Consider the following 20,211-nt stretch of genomic DNA (forward strand, 5'->3'; position numbering starts at 1 on the left):
ATGATATACAATTACATAATTTACAAAAATATAATATAAAATAAAGTTATTTATTTTGTTTCCTTATAAATAATTTTAATGTATTTGTTTCTCTCTCAACGGTTCAGCTAATATTAAAAACATATATATATTAATTTAATGTTAGTTACAAGTTTCTTAAAACAATGTATTAGCATTTAAGAAAAAACCGTTTTTAATGGCATCTGACTAACCAATGATATATGTACATGTTTATTAATTCTTTAGACGAGTTTATTAGAAATATCGTTATCAAAACTTGCATATGTTATTGACTACCAAATTCAATAAACTTGATTTGATTTGGGAATTGATTTAAGAGTTATGTGTTTCCACTGCCAGGAACTGTTTTTCAAAGGAACTGAGGAACCTTTGCCACATGGAGTGAGCACTCTGTTTTTGAGAAGCAATTTCTGAAATTTAAAAATATTGAGTTACTAATAAAAATAATAAGTATTTAGCTTACCTCTTATAAATATTTGCGCGCACTTTGCGGGGATTAGTCAATTCTGGGTAATGAAAACTTCCTCAATGTATTTCCCCACCAAGATTGCCGATTTGTATTTCCTTAAATATTTAGTAGATATTGACACAGTTCTGTAAACTTTGTTGTTACTATTTAAAAATATTGTTTTTCGTTCTGCGCTAAGATAGTTAACTCGTTTATACTTTTTGCAATGCTTAATACTCACGAACTGCTTACTGAAGCAGGTGTAACAAGTATACTTGTCCTTCTGTTCAGCTTTACTTGGGAGCAGTGTATTGGAGTGCCAGGTTTTCACGAGTTGTTTGATTTAGTGTGGTCTTGGTTACCAAGATCTGCGTCGATGGCTGGGCCGAGGCCTCACTTAAACTTCCAGAAGAGGCCGCCATTCTCTATAAAGATACGGAATAACGTGGAATGTATATAATACGACAGGAAACTAAAAACGTGGTAGTTAATAATCAAAATTAGTAAGAGGAGCAAATAATAATAAAAATTTACATTTTATATTTTAATTAAACGATTACCTTTTTTTGACAAGGCTGATAACGTTTTATGGATTGCCTCAGCTGATGATGATAGAATATTTAATAAGTTTACTTTTAAAATTCTAAACGGCACAATTAAAAAGTCATACAAATTTAAAGGGAACAAGAAAAAAATGTTTTAACTCGTAAACTTTCTGACTACACTTCTTGTTGCCCTTAGGAATTGCTAGAAACTTTATTTCAATTGTTTTAAATCGTTAAAAATCAAACTATTTCCAGCATCTATAATTGACTTTATCTCTCCTAAAAACTTCAATGTTATTGTACCTAACACAAAAACAGTATTAGTATTATTAGTTTGTCTTTAAATTAAGTTCGTACGTCCGTATATTGTTATTTTTAGGAGGAGCTTGCTTTTAATGGTCACGTTGCATAAACGTCCATTTAAAAGTATGTCGATTTAACATACATATTTTACAGTACCTTCTTTTTGGAGATCTTGACAGCGGCTTTCTCATGTTTAGCTTGGGCCTCCTTGACCTTCTCCACTTTCCTGCTGGTGGATGGCTTCACGTTGTTCAGAATCTTACGCAGGAGCCGCGTCCGCGGGCTGCTCCGCATCTTGGGCATGTTCTCAAAGAGGGTCATCTGCTTGCCATTCAGCTCCAGCGGCTTGCCGTCCGCGCCCTTGTCGATGCTGTAGTTGACCTCGAAGGCCAGCTCGAAGAGCCCAGTGCCGGCGGTGGGGTTCTTGGGCAGGTCGACCACCACGCGGATGCAGTCCTTCAGGACCATGGGACAGATCCTGGCCGTGATTTCGGTCGAGGGCGAGAGATCCGGCGTCGAGTTGATCTCGATCAGGATGGGGTTGTAGTGCTCGTCGAGCATGAAGTCACATCCGTAGAGCTCGAAGGCGTTCTGCAACAGCTCCGTCTCGTCCAGGCTGGCCATCACCACCGCCACCAGGTTCTGCTTGAACCCGTTGTAGGTCTTTGACCACGCCCCCTCCGAGGCACCCATGTGGCGGAGGTAGTCCTTGAACTGGTCCAGCGACCACATGTTGTTCTTGGGCAGCCTCGGGTCCCGGTTGCTCTTGTTCTTGTACCGCTTCTGCACCGAGTTGTTGGTCAGGTGGATGCTCTCGCGCAGGTCGTCCATGGTGAACTCCTGCGAGCTGAAGCGCAGATAGCAGTCGCGGTACGTCCAGATGCTCACCTTTGTGTCCGTGATGGTCAGCAGCATGTACTGACGGATATCGAACTTGGTGCGGTAGATCAGCAAGGGTCGCTCTGTCAGGACAGAAATTTGTTAGGTCAAGCAAGCCTTATTAGTACTGAGTTGCTATTCAGGGAACAAACGATCAAGGAAGATGCTAACTGCCTTGCAAGGGCTTTTAAAATGTTAGTCAAAAGTTTGCAATGCAGTGATGGAGACATATCTGACCCTTTAAGTTTAAATAAAGCATATACATTATTGATCAGGATCAATAGCCGATTTGATCTACCCATGTCTATCTGCCTGACCGTCGGATTTGGAATTAGAAATGCCAAAGAAATTGCCTACACAGCGCAAGTTTATTTTAAAATTTGGCCACGCACTCTCTATCGCTCATAAACCGGAAATTCAGTCAATTCACTTTGAGACATAGGCCTATGAAGCTATAATGATTTTCCGCTAATTATTCGATATAATATTAAATATAATATATTAAACCATTGCTAAGTCTCGAAGAACATTAAAAACTAACTTTATTTTATTTCTAGATTGCTTCGGCAAGCCGAAGTTCGTATACCCTTGCAGCTATTGCAAAAATGAAATATTCTTGAAAACATTAAAACTATGATTCACTTACGCATATGTTTAAAAACATTGAAGCTATGATGATATGCAGCTCAATTATTTGATAGTTCCTATGGCAGCTATATGAAATCGTTTTCCGATTTTAATAAAATTATTAAAAAGTCAAAAAGAATTTAAAAAGAAGCTCAATTATTCGATAGTGCAAAATTAATTATATGATATCGTTTTCCGATTTTTATAAAGTTAAAAGCGTAATTCTGAACTGTCAAATCAATAATAAATTAAAAAGATAAAGACGTCCAATTTTGATGAAATTTAAACCGTGATTCTAAAATATTTAACCATTACAATAAGAACTAAAAAGAACAAGAAAGGAAGCAAACTCCGGCAAGCCGAAGTTCATATACCTTTGCAGCTATTGCTAGAATTAAATTTTGAAAATTATGAAGCTATGATGATTTTCAGCTCAATTATTAGGTTGTTATTTTATATATTTTTATTATTTCTATGGGAGCTATATGATATAGTCGTCCGATTTTGATGAAATTTAAAATGTAATTCTGAAATATTTAACTATTACCATATGTCCAAGAACTAATAGAAAAATTAAAAAACAGCAAAGTTATAATTTTTTTGTATTTTTTTTTCGATTGTTCCTATGGGAGCTATATGATATAGACGTCCGATTTTGATGAAATTTAAAACGTAATTCTGAAATATTTAACCATTACTATATGTCCAAGAACTAATAGAAAAATTAAAAAAATAGCAAAGTTATATTGTTTTTGTATTTTTTTTTTCCGATTGTTCCTATGGGAGCTATATGATATAGCCGTCCGATTTTGATGAAATTTAAAATGTAATTCTGAAATATTTAACCATTACCATATGTCCAAGAACTAATAGAAAAATTAAAAAACAGCAGTTATAATTTTTTTGTATTTTTTTTCCGATTATTCCTATGGAAGCTATATGATAAAGACGTCCAATTTTGATGAAATTTAAACCGTGATTCTAAAATATTTAACCATTACAATAAGAACTAAAAAACATTAAAAAACAGCAAATTTATAAATTTTTTAAATTTATTTTTCCGATTGTTCCGGCTTGTTCCGACTACCTGCAATAGAAAGAAAGTTTCATGCAGATAGCTTTAAAACTGAGAGACTAGTTTGCGTAGAAACGGACGGACAGACGGACATGGCCAGATCCACTCGAATATGTATACCTTATTGGGTCGGAAATGTCTCCTTCACTGCGTTGTAAACTTCTGACCGAAACTATAATAACACTCCCTGCTACGGTATAATAAACATATTTAATTTTTGAAAATTGCGCCCCTGGTTGCTCTTAGCAGATTCTGCAGTTTGTAAGATTGCGCCACCCAAATTATTTTCTGGGGGCTTACAAATTTTAATCTACATAATCATGCAGTGATGCACCCTTTACCAAAATACTGGTAAAAGGGTGTTCATTTTTGGTCGCTCCTTACATAGGTCCAGAAAACAATTACCTTTCCCAACTCAACCAACTATCCGAGGTGCTACAGAAAACCTAACAACCATACAGAATGGCTTGGATCTCAGTTGGAAGAGATTTCAGTAGCGCTCCAAAAAATATATAAAAGTATTATATTCGGACAAAGGGACTCACCTATGTACTTCTGGACGATGTATTTCTTGTTCTGATTGTTCGACGTCCACTGCAGAATGTCGTCCAGGGAACTGCGTATGACGATGCCGATGCCGCGCGACTGGTAGCCGGGCTTGAGGATCCACAGGTTGCGGCTGCCATCCCAGCGGTAGTCCGGCCGCAGCGACTCGACCTGGTCGAGGTAGAGCCCCGCCAGACGGGCGTACTCCGCCATCACCTTCTCGCTGCCCTTGAACTTGGCGCCGGACTTGAGCACGTCGGTGGACTGCACCATGAAGGTCTGGTTCTCGACGATCTCTGCGGGAGTCGGCGGCTTGATGCGGGCGTCGTCCAGGGAGTAGTGCTCCGCGTGGCGCACCATCTTCTTCACCTTGTCGAGGGCGAAGTCCAGGGTGGTGGTGTGCACGGTGCCGTGCTCGCTGACCATCTCCGCCGGCTGGTGCTCCCTCACGTAGAGCAGCAGCGACCGGGCCTGCGTCTGCTGGTAGTCCTCGATGAAGGCCATGCGCTCCTCCAGGTTGGTGCCGCCCAGGCGGTAGAAGCGCGGGTAGCTCATCCCGCAGACGCCGTCCTCGCGGTACCAGCGCTCCTGCTCGGCGCAGCCCACCAGGCCCACCTTGGTGGAGAAGTCCAGGAACTGGCTGCGGCGCACCCGGTTGCGGAAGGGCCTCACCTCGGCGCACAGGTCGCGCTGGCCCTTGCCCTGCCAGATGAAGAAGGCCGGGAAGTGGTTGATCATCTTGGAGAGGACCACCGCCTCGTAGTCGTTGCCGCGTCGGGCGTGCTCCAGCAGGGCGTCCTCGGACATGCTCTGCAGCTTGGCGTGCCGGGAGGCCGGCAGCTTCTCCAGCCAGCCCCGGCGCATCAGGGCCCGCCGCACCGTGTGGTAGTTCCCGTACACGGTGAAGATTCGCCGGTTGCGGTACGCGTCGATCACCCGGGTGCGGTAGACGTTGCGCATCTGGCGCTTCTGGGCTTCCGGCGCCATGGGCGAACTGGACGGGATCGGGTTGGCCGCACGCGTGCGGGCCAGCAGGTTGCCGATGACCTCGGGACGGAAGTGGCCGGCGGCCATGCTGCTGCCCAGGGAGCTCGAGCCACCACCACCCAGCGATCCGAAGGTCGAGGCATAGTTGTTGTTGTGGCTGCTCAGGGGCTTGGGCACGGAGCACTGCTTGCACAGCTGGACCAGCTCCGCGTCCAGGTTGTGGATGAGCGACTGGATCTTGGAGACGGGGTTGTAGTAGCGGTTGCGGTTCCCGGTGAAGCCGGTCGGCGTGGTGCTCTGCGTCATACTGCTGGCTGCTGCTCCTGTTCTCCGCCCTGTGACCTGTGACCTGTGAGCTGTGACTCCTTGGCTGTGTCCTTTTGCGGCCTTTCGCTTTCAGTGTCCGTGTGCTGGGGAGTCCTGGAGTGTCCTTGTCCGGCGAACTTACCTCTTCTCCCGAAAAGATTCCAAAGCAGACGATTGCTTCGAGCAATCAACGTGGAATTTTGAAGCAGGAGCCAAACAGTTTTTTACAGTGTCGCATGTACTAACTACTAAAAGTCTTGATTGACTTAAAATACATTTCTTAGCATAGACAATGAAATTCAGACCAAAAAACGAAACGGAAAAATTTGAAATAAACCCACTTAAGTCAAAGCTTGCTGCTTTCACAGCTCTGCAAAAAAAAATGTGAAAATATTTCATCAGGTAACGAATGGCACAAACCTCACCGATCAAAATAGTCCCATTCGATGGGATTAAAATCAGATACTCCGTTAAAAAGCAGGGACAGTAGTCATTATAATTTTTTAATCACAACATAATGATTATTTTTTAGTTTTTTTTGTATTGATCAAGAATAATGATTATTTTTAATCAAAAAAATAAAACTCAAAAATATTCATTACTTAAGATATTATTTTTTTTTTTTTGTTATCAAAATAAAACTTATTTTGGAACGGCGTCTTCTGTGTGCAGAGTTTTAACGAAATTTTGTCATAGACATATAAAATACTCTAGAGGTATGTACAATCTATAACCCAAATAAAGCTGATATTTTATACCAAATGCTTATTATTTTAAAATCTGTTTTATAATTTTGTAAGAATATTATTCGCACACCTATTAATAATTTATACTAAATCAAAGATCCGGGCCAACGACTTCAATTTAACTTAGGTATTGTTACTAAAGTTTCGTAAGCCCCATTCCAGTGTGTATTTCGGTTGTGTAGGGTCTCAATATGGGTCGCAATCACAATATAACTTGTGGGAATTTTTTTGTAATTTTCATTTTGAAAAAGGACATTTTTTGCACTCAATATTATGCTGACAGATCTCGGAAGAAATCTTTTAGGCGCTTCCTTGGCTATGTAAATTTTTGTTTTGTTAAAAAAACTAATATAAATCTAGGCAAATTTATTTTCTTGGGTGGGCTAGAGTCTCTTAGTGAATTAATAATGGTTGTTTTATAGCTAAATTAGTTTAAAGGATTTGCAATATATGCGCCAATATTTTCCTATCCTACGAGTGGCTTAACACTTGAACCGATTGAACCGATACTTAGAAGAAATGAGATATACACAATCCGATAAGCTGAACGATGTCAGCATTTAAACAAAGCAACTAAATCGTAATGAAACAGACCAGTGTAGCGGATCCAGGATTTGGTTTTGGAAATGTGTTTAGAGACAATTTCTGGTAGCATAATTTTAGTACACAATTTTATAGCCGATTTTAAACCTCTAAATTCATTAAGCCGCTGAAACAGACGGACGTGTTTGTCTACTCTTGTAATGCTTTATGCAGACTTTAACGGGTCGGAAATGCCTTCTTCTCTACCTTACAAGCAGCTGACCAACATTATTAAGCCCTTTACAAGGATAAGAGTATAGTTTACTACTATTTTGTTTGCTTAGGGGGTACCTTTTAGGGTCGTTTTAGAGGTGTATATAAAAATATCGTTAGAACTCTGCACACAGAAGACGCAATTTCAAACCAAGTTTTATTTTAATTAAAATAAAAAAAAATCATCAGAAATCATTACTTTCGAGTTTTATTTGTTTAATCGACAACAGTCCATAAAAATGATTTTTTATTTTTTGCTCAAAAATAATTATAATTTTTAGAAAATATTAGAAATTAAAAATTTTAAAATCTTTACAGAAATGGATTAATTTGCCAAAGACAATCAATACAGCGTTTTCCTTTTTTTTGTATGTCGATTTTAAGTAATTGATTTTTTGGTTAAAAAAACACATGTATAATCATTATTTGCAGTCCCTGTTAAAAAGGCTTTAGTCAGAAAAAAGCCAAATTTTGGTAATTGCTTTGAAACTAGGAGATATCAAAAGTGGCCAGACTTAAATTTATGCAACTGGTCAAGTCCAACTTCAAATCTCTACTTCTTAAAGTTTCCCCGATTTTAATTTGTATACTTACTAGTATTTGCTGGATTGACTCAATCATCATACCTCTAATCACCCATTTCTTTTAAAAATATATATGAAAAACTAAATGCCTCGAAAACATTTCCGTGGGGTTGCTTTTTTGTAATAAATTTTAATTTGTAGTTATATTTTCATCATTTGTTTTTGTGTTTTTTTCAAATATATATGGTACATATAAAAAACTCCTAACCGGAATTTTTACCTAATTTGCTTGTATTGCGTTCCATTTTCATGTTCACAATATTGTATAAATATATTTACATATGTGTATGGTAATCAATTTTATATTTATGTTACGCATTTAGTTTAGTTTAGTTTAGTTACGAACGTTTTTCAATTATTTCTTGTGTAATTTTTAACAAAAGTCAACAATTAAACCAATCCGTGTTGAAATTAACTTAGATATTCTGGATTAGTAGTCAATCAATTTAGGTTACACATCATAAATATTTTCTTTACTCTTGGATTTACTTAGATAATGCTACAGTTACATACATAAATAAGTTTTCAGATTTTAGAGCTTTTATAAGTTTCTTTACGCGTTAGTTTTTTTTGTTTTTTAATTTTGCTAATACAGTTGAAATAATTTCATTAAGTATTCTTCTTTTTAGTATTTTTATAATATATATTTTAGTTTTATAAATTAATTTAAGTATATTGTATTCATTTTTACTGATTCTTTTGTATTTTCTATTTCAACTTAAAGACAAGCGTTAGTTGCAAATTTGGTTTTTGTACAAATAAGTAAAAACATAATCTTAATGTACATAAGACCCCAAAAATCAACATTCTTAGATGCTGTGGATGTTCCTTTGTGTACGTGTTGTTATGTGGCAGTTTGTGTGCTTTAACATTATGGGACAAATAAGTACATGCGAAACTTAGTTAGAGTGGTTATTTCGAAGGGATTCAACAGAAGAGAAAGACTTGATTTATGATTCAACTTGCAGCGCTTGCAAGAAAAGGATTTGGGATTGGGTTTTTATGTTTTCAAAAACAATGGATATGCTTTAGATTTTGTGAGTAGATCGTTCGTAAAAATATTCAAAGAATTTAATCGCTATTGAAAATCGAATGCCCTCAAGCCAATGAGCAAAGAAATTCTTTATTTAGGGCTTAAGCAAAGGCTAAGATTTTGAGTTTTGGTTTAGGTTTAGTTCGCCTTTAAAGCTTTTTCGATTACTTAATGATCTCGTATATATATGTATGTAAATAGTTGATTTCAATGGGCGCTTGCGACTTCTACAACGTTCCTTCCCCTTCCTACACATCTCGTTTAATACTTTGTTGTTAGTTACACGTATGCTTCATAATGTTTAATAATTAGATTTATTATGATATATAAATCGTATATATATGCAGTTGTTACTCTATATATGTATGCCTGATTGTTGTGCATGTTGTTCAGTTTATAAACTCAATTAAAACGCCGTCTCTGCCTTCTGCAAAAAACTAAACAGAAACACTATAATGTCATATGTAAAGCGTATGTTAGTTGTTTTAATTTTAAAGAAATTACGATTGGATTAAATTAAAAACTGTACAAAATGCCATAAAATTATATAACAAACAAGTTTGGTCACGAATTTGGTTCGGAGCACGCTGTCATCTCTTTCCACCTTTGCATCATCTAAAACAAAATACTGTTAGTCTATTGCAAGCCCAATTATTACACTATATAAAAAAATACAATAATAATTTTACAATCGAAAACTGATTAGCTTCTATAACTTGTACACGCTGGCAGCAGCAGCGACTGGGCGCCAATGCAACTACGTGTCCTATGTAGAGTATGTGCTATGTCTTGTATACATTGTCTTGTTATGGATTATGTGACTATGCGTGTATTTATATATATTAAATATGTGGATTAGACGTGCATCATGCTGGGAGTCTCTTGCGTTGCGTCTTTCTTGTTAGAGTTTTTGTGGCTTAGTTGCTGCTAGCACTTCTATCCTTCACTTCTAGGTCTGCTTGTCGTTACTGTTGCGGTTTAGGAAACGTTGCCCCTGGTCTTTACGTTCTTATTGTTGTAGGTTGCCTTGCTTTTGCTGTCTGTCCTGCGCCCCAGCTCGTATTCACTCATCCACCGAGGACGTTGGAGGACTATAGCTGCATCAAGAAGCGCTGCGCTGCTCGTTCTCCGGCCTGCGATCTGTGGCGATCTGCAGCAGATTGTTGAACTCCGTATCGAGTATTTGGCGAGCCTATTCAGAAAAGTGCTCATTATTTATTGTTCTAAAGAAAGTGGGCTTAGGCTGGCTTACCTGAGCATTTTGTGTGGGTATCTGGAGGGCCAAGCCCATGGCATTGGCATCGAAGCCCTCGTCTAGTGCCATTAGGCCCCCATGCACTCCCGATTCGAGCAAGTTGTTGGCATACTCCTATAAAAATGAGTGTTTAACATCAGTTTTATGTTGACGGCTGTTCCCCCCAGGCCATGAAACTCACCTTCAGTCCGATACTGCTCACCCACCGTATGACCCGCTCGTTGCTCCAGACGAGCACATCGCACAGGCCGTTTTCACTCATCTTCCGCCTGTGCTCCAGCTCCGTGCGGTCGTAGTTAAGGCGCTTGAGCATGGATATGCCGTACTGCAGGCTGGTGCGATGGAAACTGTCCACCATTTTAAGCTGACCGCGCAAGTCCTTCTTGGTGAGATGGTCCAGCATGCGGGCGTCGACCAGACACTCCATGAAGGTTGTGCGATATTGTGGCAGACCCAGGCCGGGCAGCCAATAGTTTCCAATCCACTCATGGTTCATATCGCCTACAGAAATAGAATGGACAATAATATAACGATTAAAACAAAGTGTTAAGTTAACACAAATTTATAGTTAGAGTTTACTAAAATTCAGTATTTTTTTTTACATGGTTACAATTAAATGTATGTCCTACCATGGCCCAGCTAAAGAAACCATTAAAACCAAAATGCCACTCTTTGAAGAAAACATCATATTAATAATAAAGTTCCTTGAAAAAAATTAAATTTATAAGCACACAATTGAAATATTTTCCTTTACTTGAATATAGCATTTATTTTCTTCAAAACTCTAATAATAAATGGACAATTTGAAAAATAAGACGAGATATACGCATGTTTTTTTTCGAAAACAATTGGCAACTTTTTTCATCAAGATTAAGGATCTATATTTTACACTGCCCAAAAATGGTTAGTATCCGCCTTGATCAACAACTAGAATATAAGGAAAAAAGACGAGATGTATGCACGTTTTTTTTTCGAAAACATCTTATCTTTATTTTATACCGCCCAAAAATGGCCAGTCTGCCGATTTTATCAAATCTCAAGGAGTTGGTTTTTAATTTTAAAAAATATCATTTGGGCAAAAACCTGTTATTTGTTTACAAATTATTGTTTGTTTCCATGTTCCTAAGGCAGATACTGAATTTAAACGTCTAATCCGAAATATTTTATAACTCGGTTTGCATACACATATAAAATTTCGATCAATTCGTCTAGTCATGATGATCAAGATAAAAATTACAAAATAAAAAAGTTTAATTTTTTAAAATCTTTTTTTTTTAATATTTTTATTTATTATTATTTATGTTATAGTCGTCCGATTTTGATGAAATTGAAACCGTAATTCAGACACATTTAACCATTACTAAATGCCGAAGAACTAAAAAAAAAAATATATTATACCCTCTGCAAGGGTATAAATATAACAAAAACTTTATATTTAAGGGAATCAATAAAACCGCTTATCAATTTAACTATTTTTCTTGATGTGGATAGCAGGTAATTTCTTATTTTGACAGTTTATGAAATCTTACCAAACGCCAAGGTGGTCCGTGAGGTTTGTGGCGCCGAGGGAGAGGTGAGTGAAACCATTTCCTGAATGGCCAGGCGGAGCTTGAGCCTGTGCAGGGGATTGCTGATGCCTGTCGAAGGAAAAGGTTAGACGCCGAGAGCAATGGAGCAACACCTGGGATCCTCACCGATCTCCCGCTGAATTTCCGTGTCGCTTAGCGCACTCATGATGGCCCCGGACTTGACGTTGGCCCGACAGGCGGCCACATACCAGGCGGGCATGCCCACCCACAGCTCCAGCCAGGCCACGATGGTGGGGCCGTTCCAGAGGGCAAACGGAGTGCCCGCCTTCATGGCCTCGCCCAGCAAGTCGTTGCGGTAGTCGTGCTCCCTGAAAGGCACACAACAAAGTGTCAGCAATAATGTTTATTGGATAATGTCCATTGCCACGTAGGGTTATGCTCACTTCTTCTGCCTGCCGTAGTCAACACTGCTTATTTTGGATCCTTGGGAGCTGGCGATGCGGGGCATCATGCCCCCAGTCATGCTCATGGCATCGTAGTTGGAGTCCACCTCGCTCAGGCCGATCGACAGGTTGCCGATGGACATCATGCTGGGCGAGCCGTCGGGCAGTGTGTCCTTCACGCCCTTCACCTTCTCCTTTTTGCTGAAGAACCTTCCCAGCGAAGACTTGATGCCCTTCTTCTTCTGCACCGCGGCGGCAGCCGCGTCCCGCGACACGCCCGAGGTCGGTGTCTGCAGCATGGACATGGAGCCCATGGTGTTGTAGTGGCGCAGCGACTCCTGGCTGCCGTAGCGGGAGCTCAGCGGCGACAGCCCGTAGCTGTGGCTGCTCAGCGGCATGTGCCCGCCACTGTGGTTGGGCGCCACCGGGGCACTGGGATTGAGGCCGATCGAACGGCGCCGCAGCTCCTCCTGGCTGTGGGCCAGGGCTTGGGCCACTCGCTCCAGCCGCATCGAGCGGGCGGTCAGCGGAGAGGCAGCTCCGCCGGAGCTCGAGTCACCGGTGGTGGACATGCCGCCGTGGAGCTCTTCGCGGGAGGCATCGCTGGACAGCACGGGCAAGTTGAGCTGTCGGTGAATTCAAAAGTATTAAAACCATTACAGGAGGTGAGACTGGGGGTTTGGCTGTTCATTTCAAGATGCTTTACATTTTTTAACTAAGGAGGTATTGTGGTCTAGAAATTAAAAAAAAAAATGATTTCCTTTGTTGCATATTGTGAATGTTTTTTAAAAATATGATCCTTAAAAGATTTTTCAAAAATCAAATTATTTTAGGAAGCACAGCCGATTTTTTGACGTGGCGTCCGAACCATTATTAATGTTTCCTAAATTCAAACGCGTTTGTCAACTAAAACCATATACAAAACTGTATACTAAAAATTTTTTTCATTTCTTTTTTATTTTACTTGAAAAAATGCCTAAAATTCTGGCTTCTAGACAAGAACCCTTTTAATGATACACTCTCTACAAGAGAATTGATTTATTTATATGTTCAGTTGAAAAGTTCTAAGTTAGTAGTTTACTTTTTGAGTTGATAACGTTGATAAGCGTACGGTTATAAACATTTTGTTTCACTAACAACTTTTTTTAAGGTATTTTATATAGGGATCCCTTAGAAAAAAAGCTAAATGAAAGGGTATGTATATGGTATGTTATATTCTTTATCCGTATGAACGACAAACCTAACCCTTCCAAAATCCTAGCAAGAACATTTTTCTGAAATCTGAAATCAGTTCCCACTTCTGCCCTCCAAATCTGTAATCTTAACTGGATTCAAGCAAACTAAACTAAACTAAACCACTCACCGTGTGATACTTTTGCATGAAGTCCCGCTGCGGGGAGTTTGGCGTGCTCCGGCCACTCATGGGCGGACTCTGCCTGTCCATGGAGCGACCGCGGGACAGCAGGTTGACGTGCTCCAGACTGCCCACGCGCGACTCCAGCTCCTCGGCGCGCGCCTCCGTCGACTGCTTCTCCTCCTGGATCAGCCGGATCTCGTTGTTGATGGCGTCCAGCTGCTCCTGCAGCATCATGGCCAGGGTCTGGGCGTCCGTGTGGCCCGACGGCGACATCATATCCGCCGTGGCCGCCGCGTAGAGGACATCCGCGTCGTCGCAGTCGGCGGCACCAGCCACCAGCTCGTAGGCCTGCTGCTGGGCGTGCGCCGCCTGCTGCAGCTTCTCCCACTCCTGCTCGGCCATGGAGCGGACGAGGGCGTTCTCCTCGGACAGGCGCTGCTTGCTCTGGCGCCGCAGCGAGTGCGTCTCGAAGCTGGCGTGCGAGTTGCTCCGGCTGAAAGCGCCACTGGGGTCCACCACGCTGCTGGGCGAGAGGCTGCGGGTGAGCGCCTCCGTCTGCTGGATGTTGTAGGCGATCTCCTGCTGCAGCAGCTGGCGCTTGAAGTTCTCTATCTCCAGCCGCGTCTTCGACAGCTCCTTCATGATCTCGCTCTTCTCGTGGTGCAGCTCCTCGGCCACCTTGCGCGCCTTCTCCAGCTCCTGGGTGAGGGCGTTCTTCTCGTCCAGCGCGTGCATGCGCTCCTTCAGGTGCACCTGCAGCCGCTCGTTGGACTCCGAGAGCAGCTTGTCCACCGTGGAGGAGAGCCGCAGGTTGTGCTCCTCGTTCATCTTGAGACGCTGGTTCAGTCTTACCACCTCGCCGGTCTTCTCGTCCAGGTTCGTTTCGAGGCCACGGATGCGGTCTTCCGCCGAGCCGTGTCTTTCTTGAGCCTGCAAAGGGTTCGAGCCAGCGAGTTTAATGAGCTTGTTCACGAGGTTCAATCAGTGGCAGTGAGCAGGGTTAGTTGGGTTTTAGTAATGAAAGCTAAAAGTGAGTGATCCCCCATGTATACCAACTAAGTGCCAACAAAATTCTTCCGAATTTAATATGACTGGTTGGAAATAACTGACCAATTGAAAAGTATTTAAATGGTTAAGTTCTACGTTTTGAAAGCCCCAATGTCTTAGAAAATTTAATAAAAATAATAGGCGATTTTCGGGAACATTTTTAAAAGAAATACTCAAGTTACATGAACAGTTACAGAAAAACGGATTTAAGTGGTGTCTTTATGTCTGCTGACATGATTCCGGCCGAAACTAAAATTGTTAAAGGTATTTCCTCTACAATGACCTACCATTTTTAAAAAAATATCAAGAACACTCATTTTTTAAAATTAGAAGTCGATCGATAAATTTCTTGTTAAGTTATGAAGTCAGCAATTTTGAAAAAAAGTATTTTAAAGGGAGCGGTTTATCCGTACGAGAGGTCGATATTAAATTGCTGCTAATCAAAACTTTAAATTCTTTGGAAAATGAGTAAATATTTTTGTAACCTTAAATTTGATGAAAATTTGGCAAATAACTTTTAAAGTAAGACACCGATTGGCATACAGAGGGGATTGTTTGGTCTGATTTTGGTTGGGTTTCGAGTGCGTTGAGAGTAGAGAGTTCTGGTGCAGTACAGAGAGAGAAATAGTAGGATGGTAAGTGAAGAACACATAGAACTTAGAGACAGACTGTTGTTCAAGTTGTTGGTGTGGGTTTCATGTGGTGGAAAGTACGCAAAATAACAGAAGAAGAGCATTACACAAAACAGAGTTCAAGTTGTACGGGATAATAATTGTTGATACTTGTCATATGGAACCTGTCCGGCGCGCATATTAGTTCGAGTGCATACCTTGTTTCCTACCTTAGTCAATGCCTCCATGCGCGCCTTCAGCTGCTCCTCCATGTCGGGCTGCAGCTTGGCGTGCTGGGCGAGCTTCTGCTCCGAGAGCTCCAGCTTCTCCTCGATGGCCCCGATCTTCTCCTCGTGCAGCTGTTTCGGTTGCGGAGTCGGAATCGGCATTGATCAGGTGGCATGGAGTGGTTGTGGTCGTGTTTGGGGCGGGTGTGTTCGATTAGTTGTCGGGGGATTGGTTGCGTATGCAAATGCAATTGATTAGTCACGCTTAGGGTGAGCTTAATGAAATAACAGGCTTGGGCGTAATTAAAAGTAGAGATGGTCGGTCTTACGTTTAAGTCACAGTAGCAGATGTAGTTAAAACTAAAGTCAAACAAGACTTCTTTTATCTAAAACAATTTTTGCTTATATGATTATAATGCTCATAATTCTACAACATTTTAAAGATTATCACTTGGTTTTAAATTTTCTAAGCCGTAGTAAGCCGCTCGTGTGACAAAAACAAACCGATTCTCTTTACACAAAAGTTAAAACCATTCGCCTGCCTTGACCGTAAACCCAGTAAAAGTTGTCTATTTCGCCCACCTTGAGCTGTGCCTCCTTGTGCCGTAGCTCCTGCTCGAGCTTTTCGTTGAGATCATGCAACGACGTGGACTCCCTCTGAGCATTCAGGTAGCGCTTCTCCAGCGTGGTGATGCGCTCCTCCTGAACATCAAAAGATTTATACAAGTTCCAGGAAAACATGCTTTTCGAGTGCCGCTCACCTGATCCTCTTTTTGGGCCACGTTTTCGCGCAGATCTCGCTGCAGCTTGGCACACTGGTCCTGGGCCTTGCAGTGATCTTTCTGCACCCGCGACATGTTCTCCTCCAACTCGCTGATCTTGTTGTTCAGATCGGAAACACGCCGCTGCCATTGCGAGAGTTCCGAGGTCTTGGAAAGGAAAGGGGCGATTAGCACCTGGTTAGCAGACGCAGGCTGGGCAGTGCCCTTTTGATCCTCACCTGCTTCTCGATGATCGTTTGCAGTTCATGAGTCTTGGCCGCGTAGTCGCTCAGCTCACTCGTCTCGCCATTGACGCCGCCAGATCCACCCACGCCCGCCATCTATGGTTACGGGAAAAAGAGTACAGTAGTTAAAAGCCGACATGGTTGAATGCGTTTCAGGGGGTGCGCCCACCTTCTCTTTGAGCCCGTTCTCGGCGCCTGCACCTCCGGCGGCACTGGCGGCACTCCCCGCCCCGCCGCCACTGCCCGCGCCAGCAGGCACCACACCAGCCTTGTACTGGGCCAGCTCCTCCTTGGCGGAGCTCAGCTCCTCCTCCATCAGGTTGTTCTTCTCGATGGAGAGGCGCAGTCGCTCGCGCACCTTCTCGTCCAGCGCCTTGTGGTGCTCGAACAGCGACTTGAGCGCCTTGAGCACCTCCACCTCGCTGGAGACGCCGCTTTGGGCGGCGGCCTGTCGCTTCACAACGGTCATTCGCAGGGAACGCTCGTGGCGGCTCACCAAGCACTCCAGGTGCTCCAAAAGAAGCTGGAAAAAACAGATTGCGTAAGGGGAAACGTTTTGAAGACCTATTTCAGTGATGGACAAAAGCAAAACACTGACGTTCTCCAGGCAATGACCGTGCAATTAATACTAAAAATACAACATTTTTAAGAGCCTCTGAAGAATTTGTGTGTATTCAAATAGGATGGATTCATGTGTTGACATTAATAGGTGTGTAAATTTATAAATATGTCCAATACAAAAAGACCATACGGGTTTCAGGAACCTGCGGGAAAGTGAATACTCTGCTGCTAAGAACCTTTTGTAAAAGTAGAAAATAAAAACGCATTGTCTTCAAAAAAAAAATAACTATAAAGTTAGATAGATACTAATTTTACTTTAGAAACTCTAATACATATCTGTAATCTAAAGCTAGGAAACGGCAAAAAACTAAATTCACAAAATGTTTTTGAGTTTCGGAAAAGATCGCATTCCCTTATGGACAGATATTCCCTTTTGGACAGGTGGTATTCACCCTAGAAAACTGGGATCTCGGAGCTGAGCTTACCCTAGTATTGTTGCGCTCTGCCTTGAGCTCCCCGATCTCCTCGTCCCGCTCCAACAGGGTCTCCCGCGCCTGCGTCAGCTCCTTGGTGAGTGTGGCGAACTCCTGGGAAAGTAGGGATATGGTGGTCAGTAATCGGGGGGATAGATCGGATGTGGGGGATATCGTGTACCTGCGGCAGATTGGCGTTGATCTGGCGCTGCAGGCTGTCCCGCTCCTTCTCGACGTCGTGCAGCTTGTTCTCCGTCTCGCCGAGCCGTTCCTGCGCCTCCCTCAGGCTGTCCATCAGCTTGTCCCGCTCGTCCAGCATGGAGACCATCAACTGCTCGAAGTTGGCGTCCTCCCCGCTGAACTGCGAGGAGCGCTGCGAAATGCTGTCCTCGGATATCGTGGGCATTACGTCGCACATCATGTTCCACATTATTTAGTTGGGGCCGCCAGACTGTGCGAGAGAAAGGCAGAGGACTGTTTAGATAAGCTCAAGTGAGATGGTGACCAATTTATAGGTCCGACTTCATAATTGCATGGTATTGAGCCGCAAAATTCCATACGTTTTTCCCAGATTAAGTCCTATTTTGTAGCTTACCGTGCGCGCGAAAATCTATACCAAATCTCAAATGCTTTCGAACTTTACGTTTCCTAGTTATCCGTCCAAAAATAAATATAATTTTTTAAAAACCGATTTTATGTAAAAAAAGCTACATTAGGCAGGATGGGAAAATACGTTTAGGTGGAATCTACCTGTAACACACACCAAAGACCAAAGATTCCGGCTTCAAAATATGTTGGCAGTGTTTGGGGCCGTTTGACCCGATTCTCCCAGGATCTAAAATTTGACAGTGGAAGCTAAGTGTAAAGTATACCTAGAAAATATATGTATGTACATATGTACATTTTGGACGAACGTGGAAATGTGTGCCAGTGGAGTCCGGCTATTGGAATGCCCAGCATAGTGGGAGAAACATGTCTAATGAGACTTATCATAGGCGCCTCATTGATAACAAGTTTTCTACACCAACACTCACGCACACAGGCACATGCACGGAATACACACTCACACGACACTCACACTCGAACAGCTCTTTTTCTCTTTCGCATAACTGGCATATTTTTTGTGCCTAGGTGTGTCGGTGTCGCATTTTGCAACCACTAATGCCCGAAACAATGTTTCCTGCCCGCAGCAGGTGCGAGATTATTCCGTTTTTCCTTTTGTTTAAATTACTTTTTCACCTCAAAATTCCTTTTCGGAGGACGGCATTTGTGCGAAAAAAAAGGTGCAAGAAAATCGCTCCCCACTCCCCAATCCGCCGCAAAACGTACCCCGATCGATCGCACGGCGGCTGGGCAGCAGCAGCAACAACAACTCTGGCCGCGTTTTGGCCTTCGCATAGGTCTCCCGGCTGCTTTTAATTAAATAAACCAAATTTCAAAGAGGTTTTTTTCCCCAATTTACGATTGTAAAGAAACTAGAGATGGAATTTTCCGATTTGTGTGGCAACGCTTGTCGTAAAAACTCTGGTAGCACTCAAATCGATAAATTAAAAGTACAAGGGTGCCACCCCTTGGAAAAGGCAGATGAAGTCTGGCAATGCTGAAATGTAAATAACATTTTTCAAACTCTGTAGCAGTCGTCCAACGAACAAGTGTCCATGGCGATTAACACCTTAAAATCAGCAGCCCCCTGCCCAATTGAAGACTAAAGTATTATCATTTGAATTTATTTATATTTCATTTATTTATTTAATAGTTAAATAGCTCATTTCCACACCACCCAGAGGTTCTCCCAATCCACTTTTATTATTATACATTTAACTTTAACATTTCTTTATAGATACATTTATATAACTTACTCCCCAAATTTCAGATAAAAGATAATAATATGTTGGTTTTTCTGAAGCATCGAGTGACGGGCGTTAAAGCTTCATTCAAACGACAAAAATTTGTTTAAAAAAAACTTGGGAACTATTCTTTGCAATGGCCGTTTCATTTCGAAACGGTACCCATTGGCATCTATTATGAGACCTGTATGAAGTATCTCTTGAAAATTAAAAAGAAGTGCTGATAGTCCCATACTCTGGGGATCTCGGATGCTATATCACTCAAGTCTCTTACGTAAATGGGTTTGTTATCCGTTAGGATCGCCAGCAAAAGGTGAAGTACATGTGTAAACAATTCAATTTTCACATGGCATCTTGAAGAAGAACTGCCTCCATAAAAACTATCTGGAAATTAAACCCTTTGAGAGTTTGCAGGGCATACTTGGACGGCTTACTGTTGTTCGTGGTCCCTGAATCTAGATTTATAAACATTTTAGGAAGCAAAAGTTTTAAACAGTGTTCGTAAAACAGTGTCAATAATTATTTTTGACATGTGAGAAAAAAATAGCAACGTACGTTTACGTTTTTGACAAACACAAAAAACTTGTGTTATTAACACACGATTGGTAAACTTTTCCTGTTTGCGAGTGTCTAAAACAATTGTGTTGATAACACTCACAACGAGTACTCTCAAGTTTCAAAATAAAAAGTGCAACTTTTTACTTTTTAATATCATAGTTTAATCTAAAAATAAAACCCGTTTAGGACTAGCTGTGTGCCATGTACAATTATGAAGTTGCTGCGTAATACAAGCCTTAATGGCTTAATTGTAGACAAATTTCGCTATATAGAAACTACGGTTTTAATAAACATTAAAAAAATACTGATCAAACTGCACGAAGTATGGCATGCTCCGGTCCCGCAGAACCCAAAAGAAATTTTACAATCCATGCTCCGGTTCCCTAACGGTCCGTACATAGG

At 41.7% G+C, this 20,211-nt stretch overlaps 2 protein-coding genes across 10 annotated transcripts; both read right to left on the reverse strand.

The window, feature by feature from the left end:
• Window positions 1-230: 230 nt before the first annotated feature.
• LOC128253409 (tubulin glycylase 3B) lies at window positions 231-6,092 on the reverse strand. 4 transcript variants are annotated; one of them, XM_052981779.1, is made up of 5 exons: window positions 4,444-6,092; window positions 1,474-2,279; window positions 711-894; window positions 485-622; window positions 231-431 (listed from the first exon to the last, which is right to left on the reverse strand). In XM_052981779.1, the coding sequence occupies exons 1-3, from the start codon at window positions 5,735-5,737 to the stop codon at window positions 763-765; spliced, it is 2,232 nt and encodes a 743-aa protein (XP_052837739.1). In that variant the 5' UTR covers window positions 5,738-6,092; the 3' UTR covers window positions 231-431; window positions 485-622; window positions 711-762. The 4 variants fall into 4 exon arrangements, with proteins under 4 accessions (XP_052837739.1, XP_052837738.1, XP_052837737.1 ...); XM_052981778.1 differs by having other exon boundaries at window positions 485-633; XM_052981777.1 differs by having other exon boundaries at window positions 231-411; window positions 485-615; window positions 4,444-6,091.
• Window positions 6,093-9,190: 3,098 nt separating this feature from the next.
• On the reverse strand, window positions 9,191-18,913 carry LOC128253322 (liprin-alpha-1). Of its 6 annotated transcripts, none has more exons than XM_052981630.1 (15): window positions 18,734-18,913; window positions 17,586-17,855; window positions 17,417-17,518; window positions 16,540-16,893; window positions 16,365-16,466; window positions 16,126-16,293; window positions 15,947-16,066; window positions 15,368-15,496; window positions 13,486-14,409; window positions 12,123-12,748; window positions 11,845-12,047; window positions 11,680-11,787; window positions 10,332-10,651; window positions 10,148-10,264; window positions 9,191-10,087 (listed from the first exon to the last, which is right to left on the reverse strand). In XM_052981630.1, exons 2-15 carry the CDS (start codon window positions 17,832-17,834, stop codon window positions 9,998-10,000), a joined length of 3,612 nt encoding a protein of 1,203 aa, XP_052837590.1. In that variant the 5' UTR covers window positions 17,835-17,855; window positions 18,734-18,913; the 3' UTR covers window positions 9,191-9,997. The 6 variants fall into 6 exon arrangements, with proteins under 6 accessions (XP_052837590.1, XP_052837585.1, XP_052837589.1 ...); XM_052981625.1 differs by having other exon boundaries at window positions 15,356-15,496; XM_052981629.1 differs by having other exon boundaries at window positions 15,356-15,496; window positions 18,644-18,913.
• Window positions 18,914-20,211: the final 1,298 nt, after the last annotated feature.

This window comes from Drosophila gunungcola (genome assembly GCF_025200985.1).
Source record: "Drosophila gunungcola strain Sukarami chromosome 2L unlocalized genomic scaffold, Dgunungcola_SK_2 000008F, whole genome shotgun sequence".
Taxonomy (NCBI): domain Eukaryota; kingdom Metazoa; phylum Arthropoda; class Insecta; order Diptera; family Drosophilidae; genus Drosophila; species Drosophila gunungcola.

What these genes read in the sequence shown, in the direction of transcription:
- LOC128253409 (XM_052981779.1), bottom strand. Translation starts at nt 5,737, where the DNA reads ATGACGCAGAGCACCACGCCGACCGGCTTCACCGGGAACCGCAACCGC. An exon ending in CATCGTCCAGAAGTACATAG is followed by an intron (nt 2,280 to 4,443) that starts GTGAGTCCCTTT and finishes CTGTCCTGACAG; the next exon opens with AGCGACCCTTGCTGATCTAC. An exon ending in TCAAGATCTCCAAAAAGAAG is followed by an intron (nt 895 to 1,473) that starts GTACTGTAAAAT and finishes GTATCTTTATAG; the next exon opens with AGAATGGCGGCCTCTTCTGG.
- LOC128253322 (XM_052981625.1), bottom strand. Translation starts at nt 17,834, where the DNA reads ATGTGGAACATGATGTGCGACGTAATGCCCACGATATCCGAGGACAGC. An exon ending in GGAAATTCAGCGGGAGATCG is followed by an intron (nt 11,788 to 11,844) that starts GTGAGGATCCCA and finishes TTCCTTCGACAG; the next exon opens with GCATCAGCAATCCCCTGCAC. An exon ending in TGAGCAGTATCGGACTGAAG is followed by an intron (nt 10,265 to 10,331) that starts GTGAGTTTCATG and finishes TCATTTTTATAG; the next exon opens with GAGTATGCCAACAACTTGCT.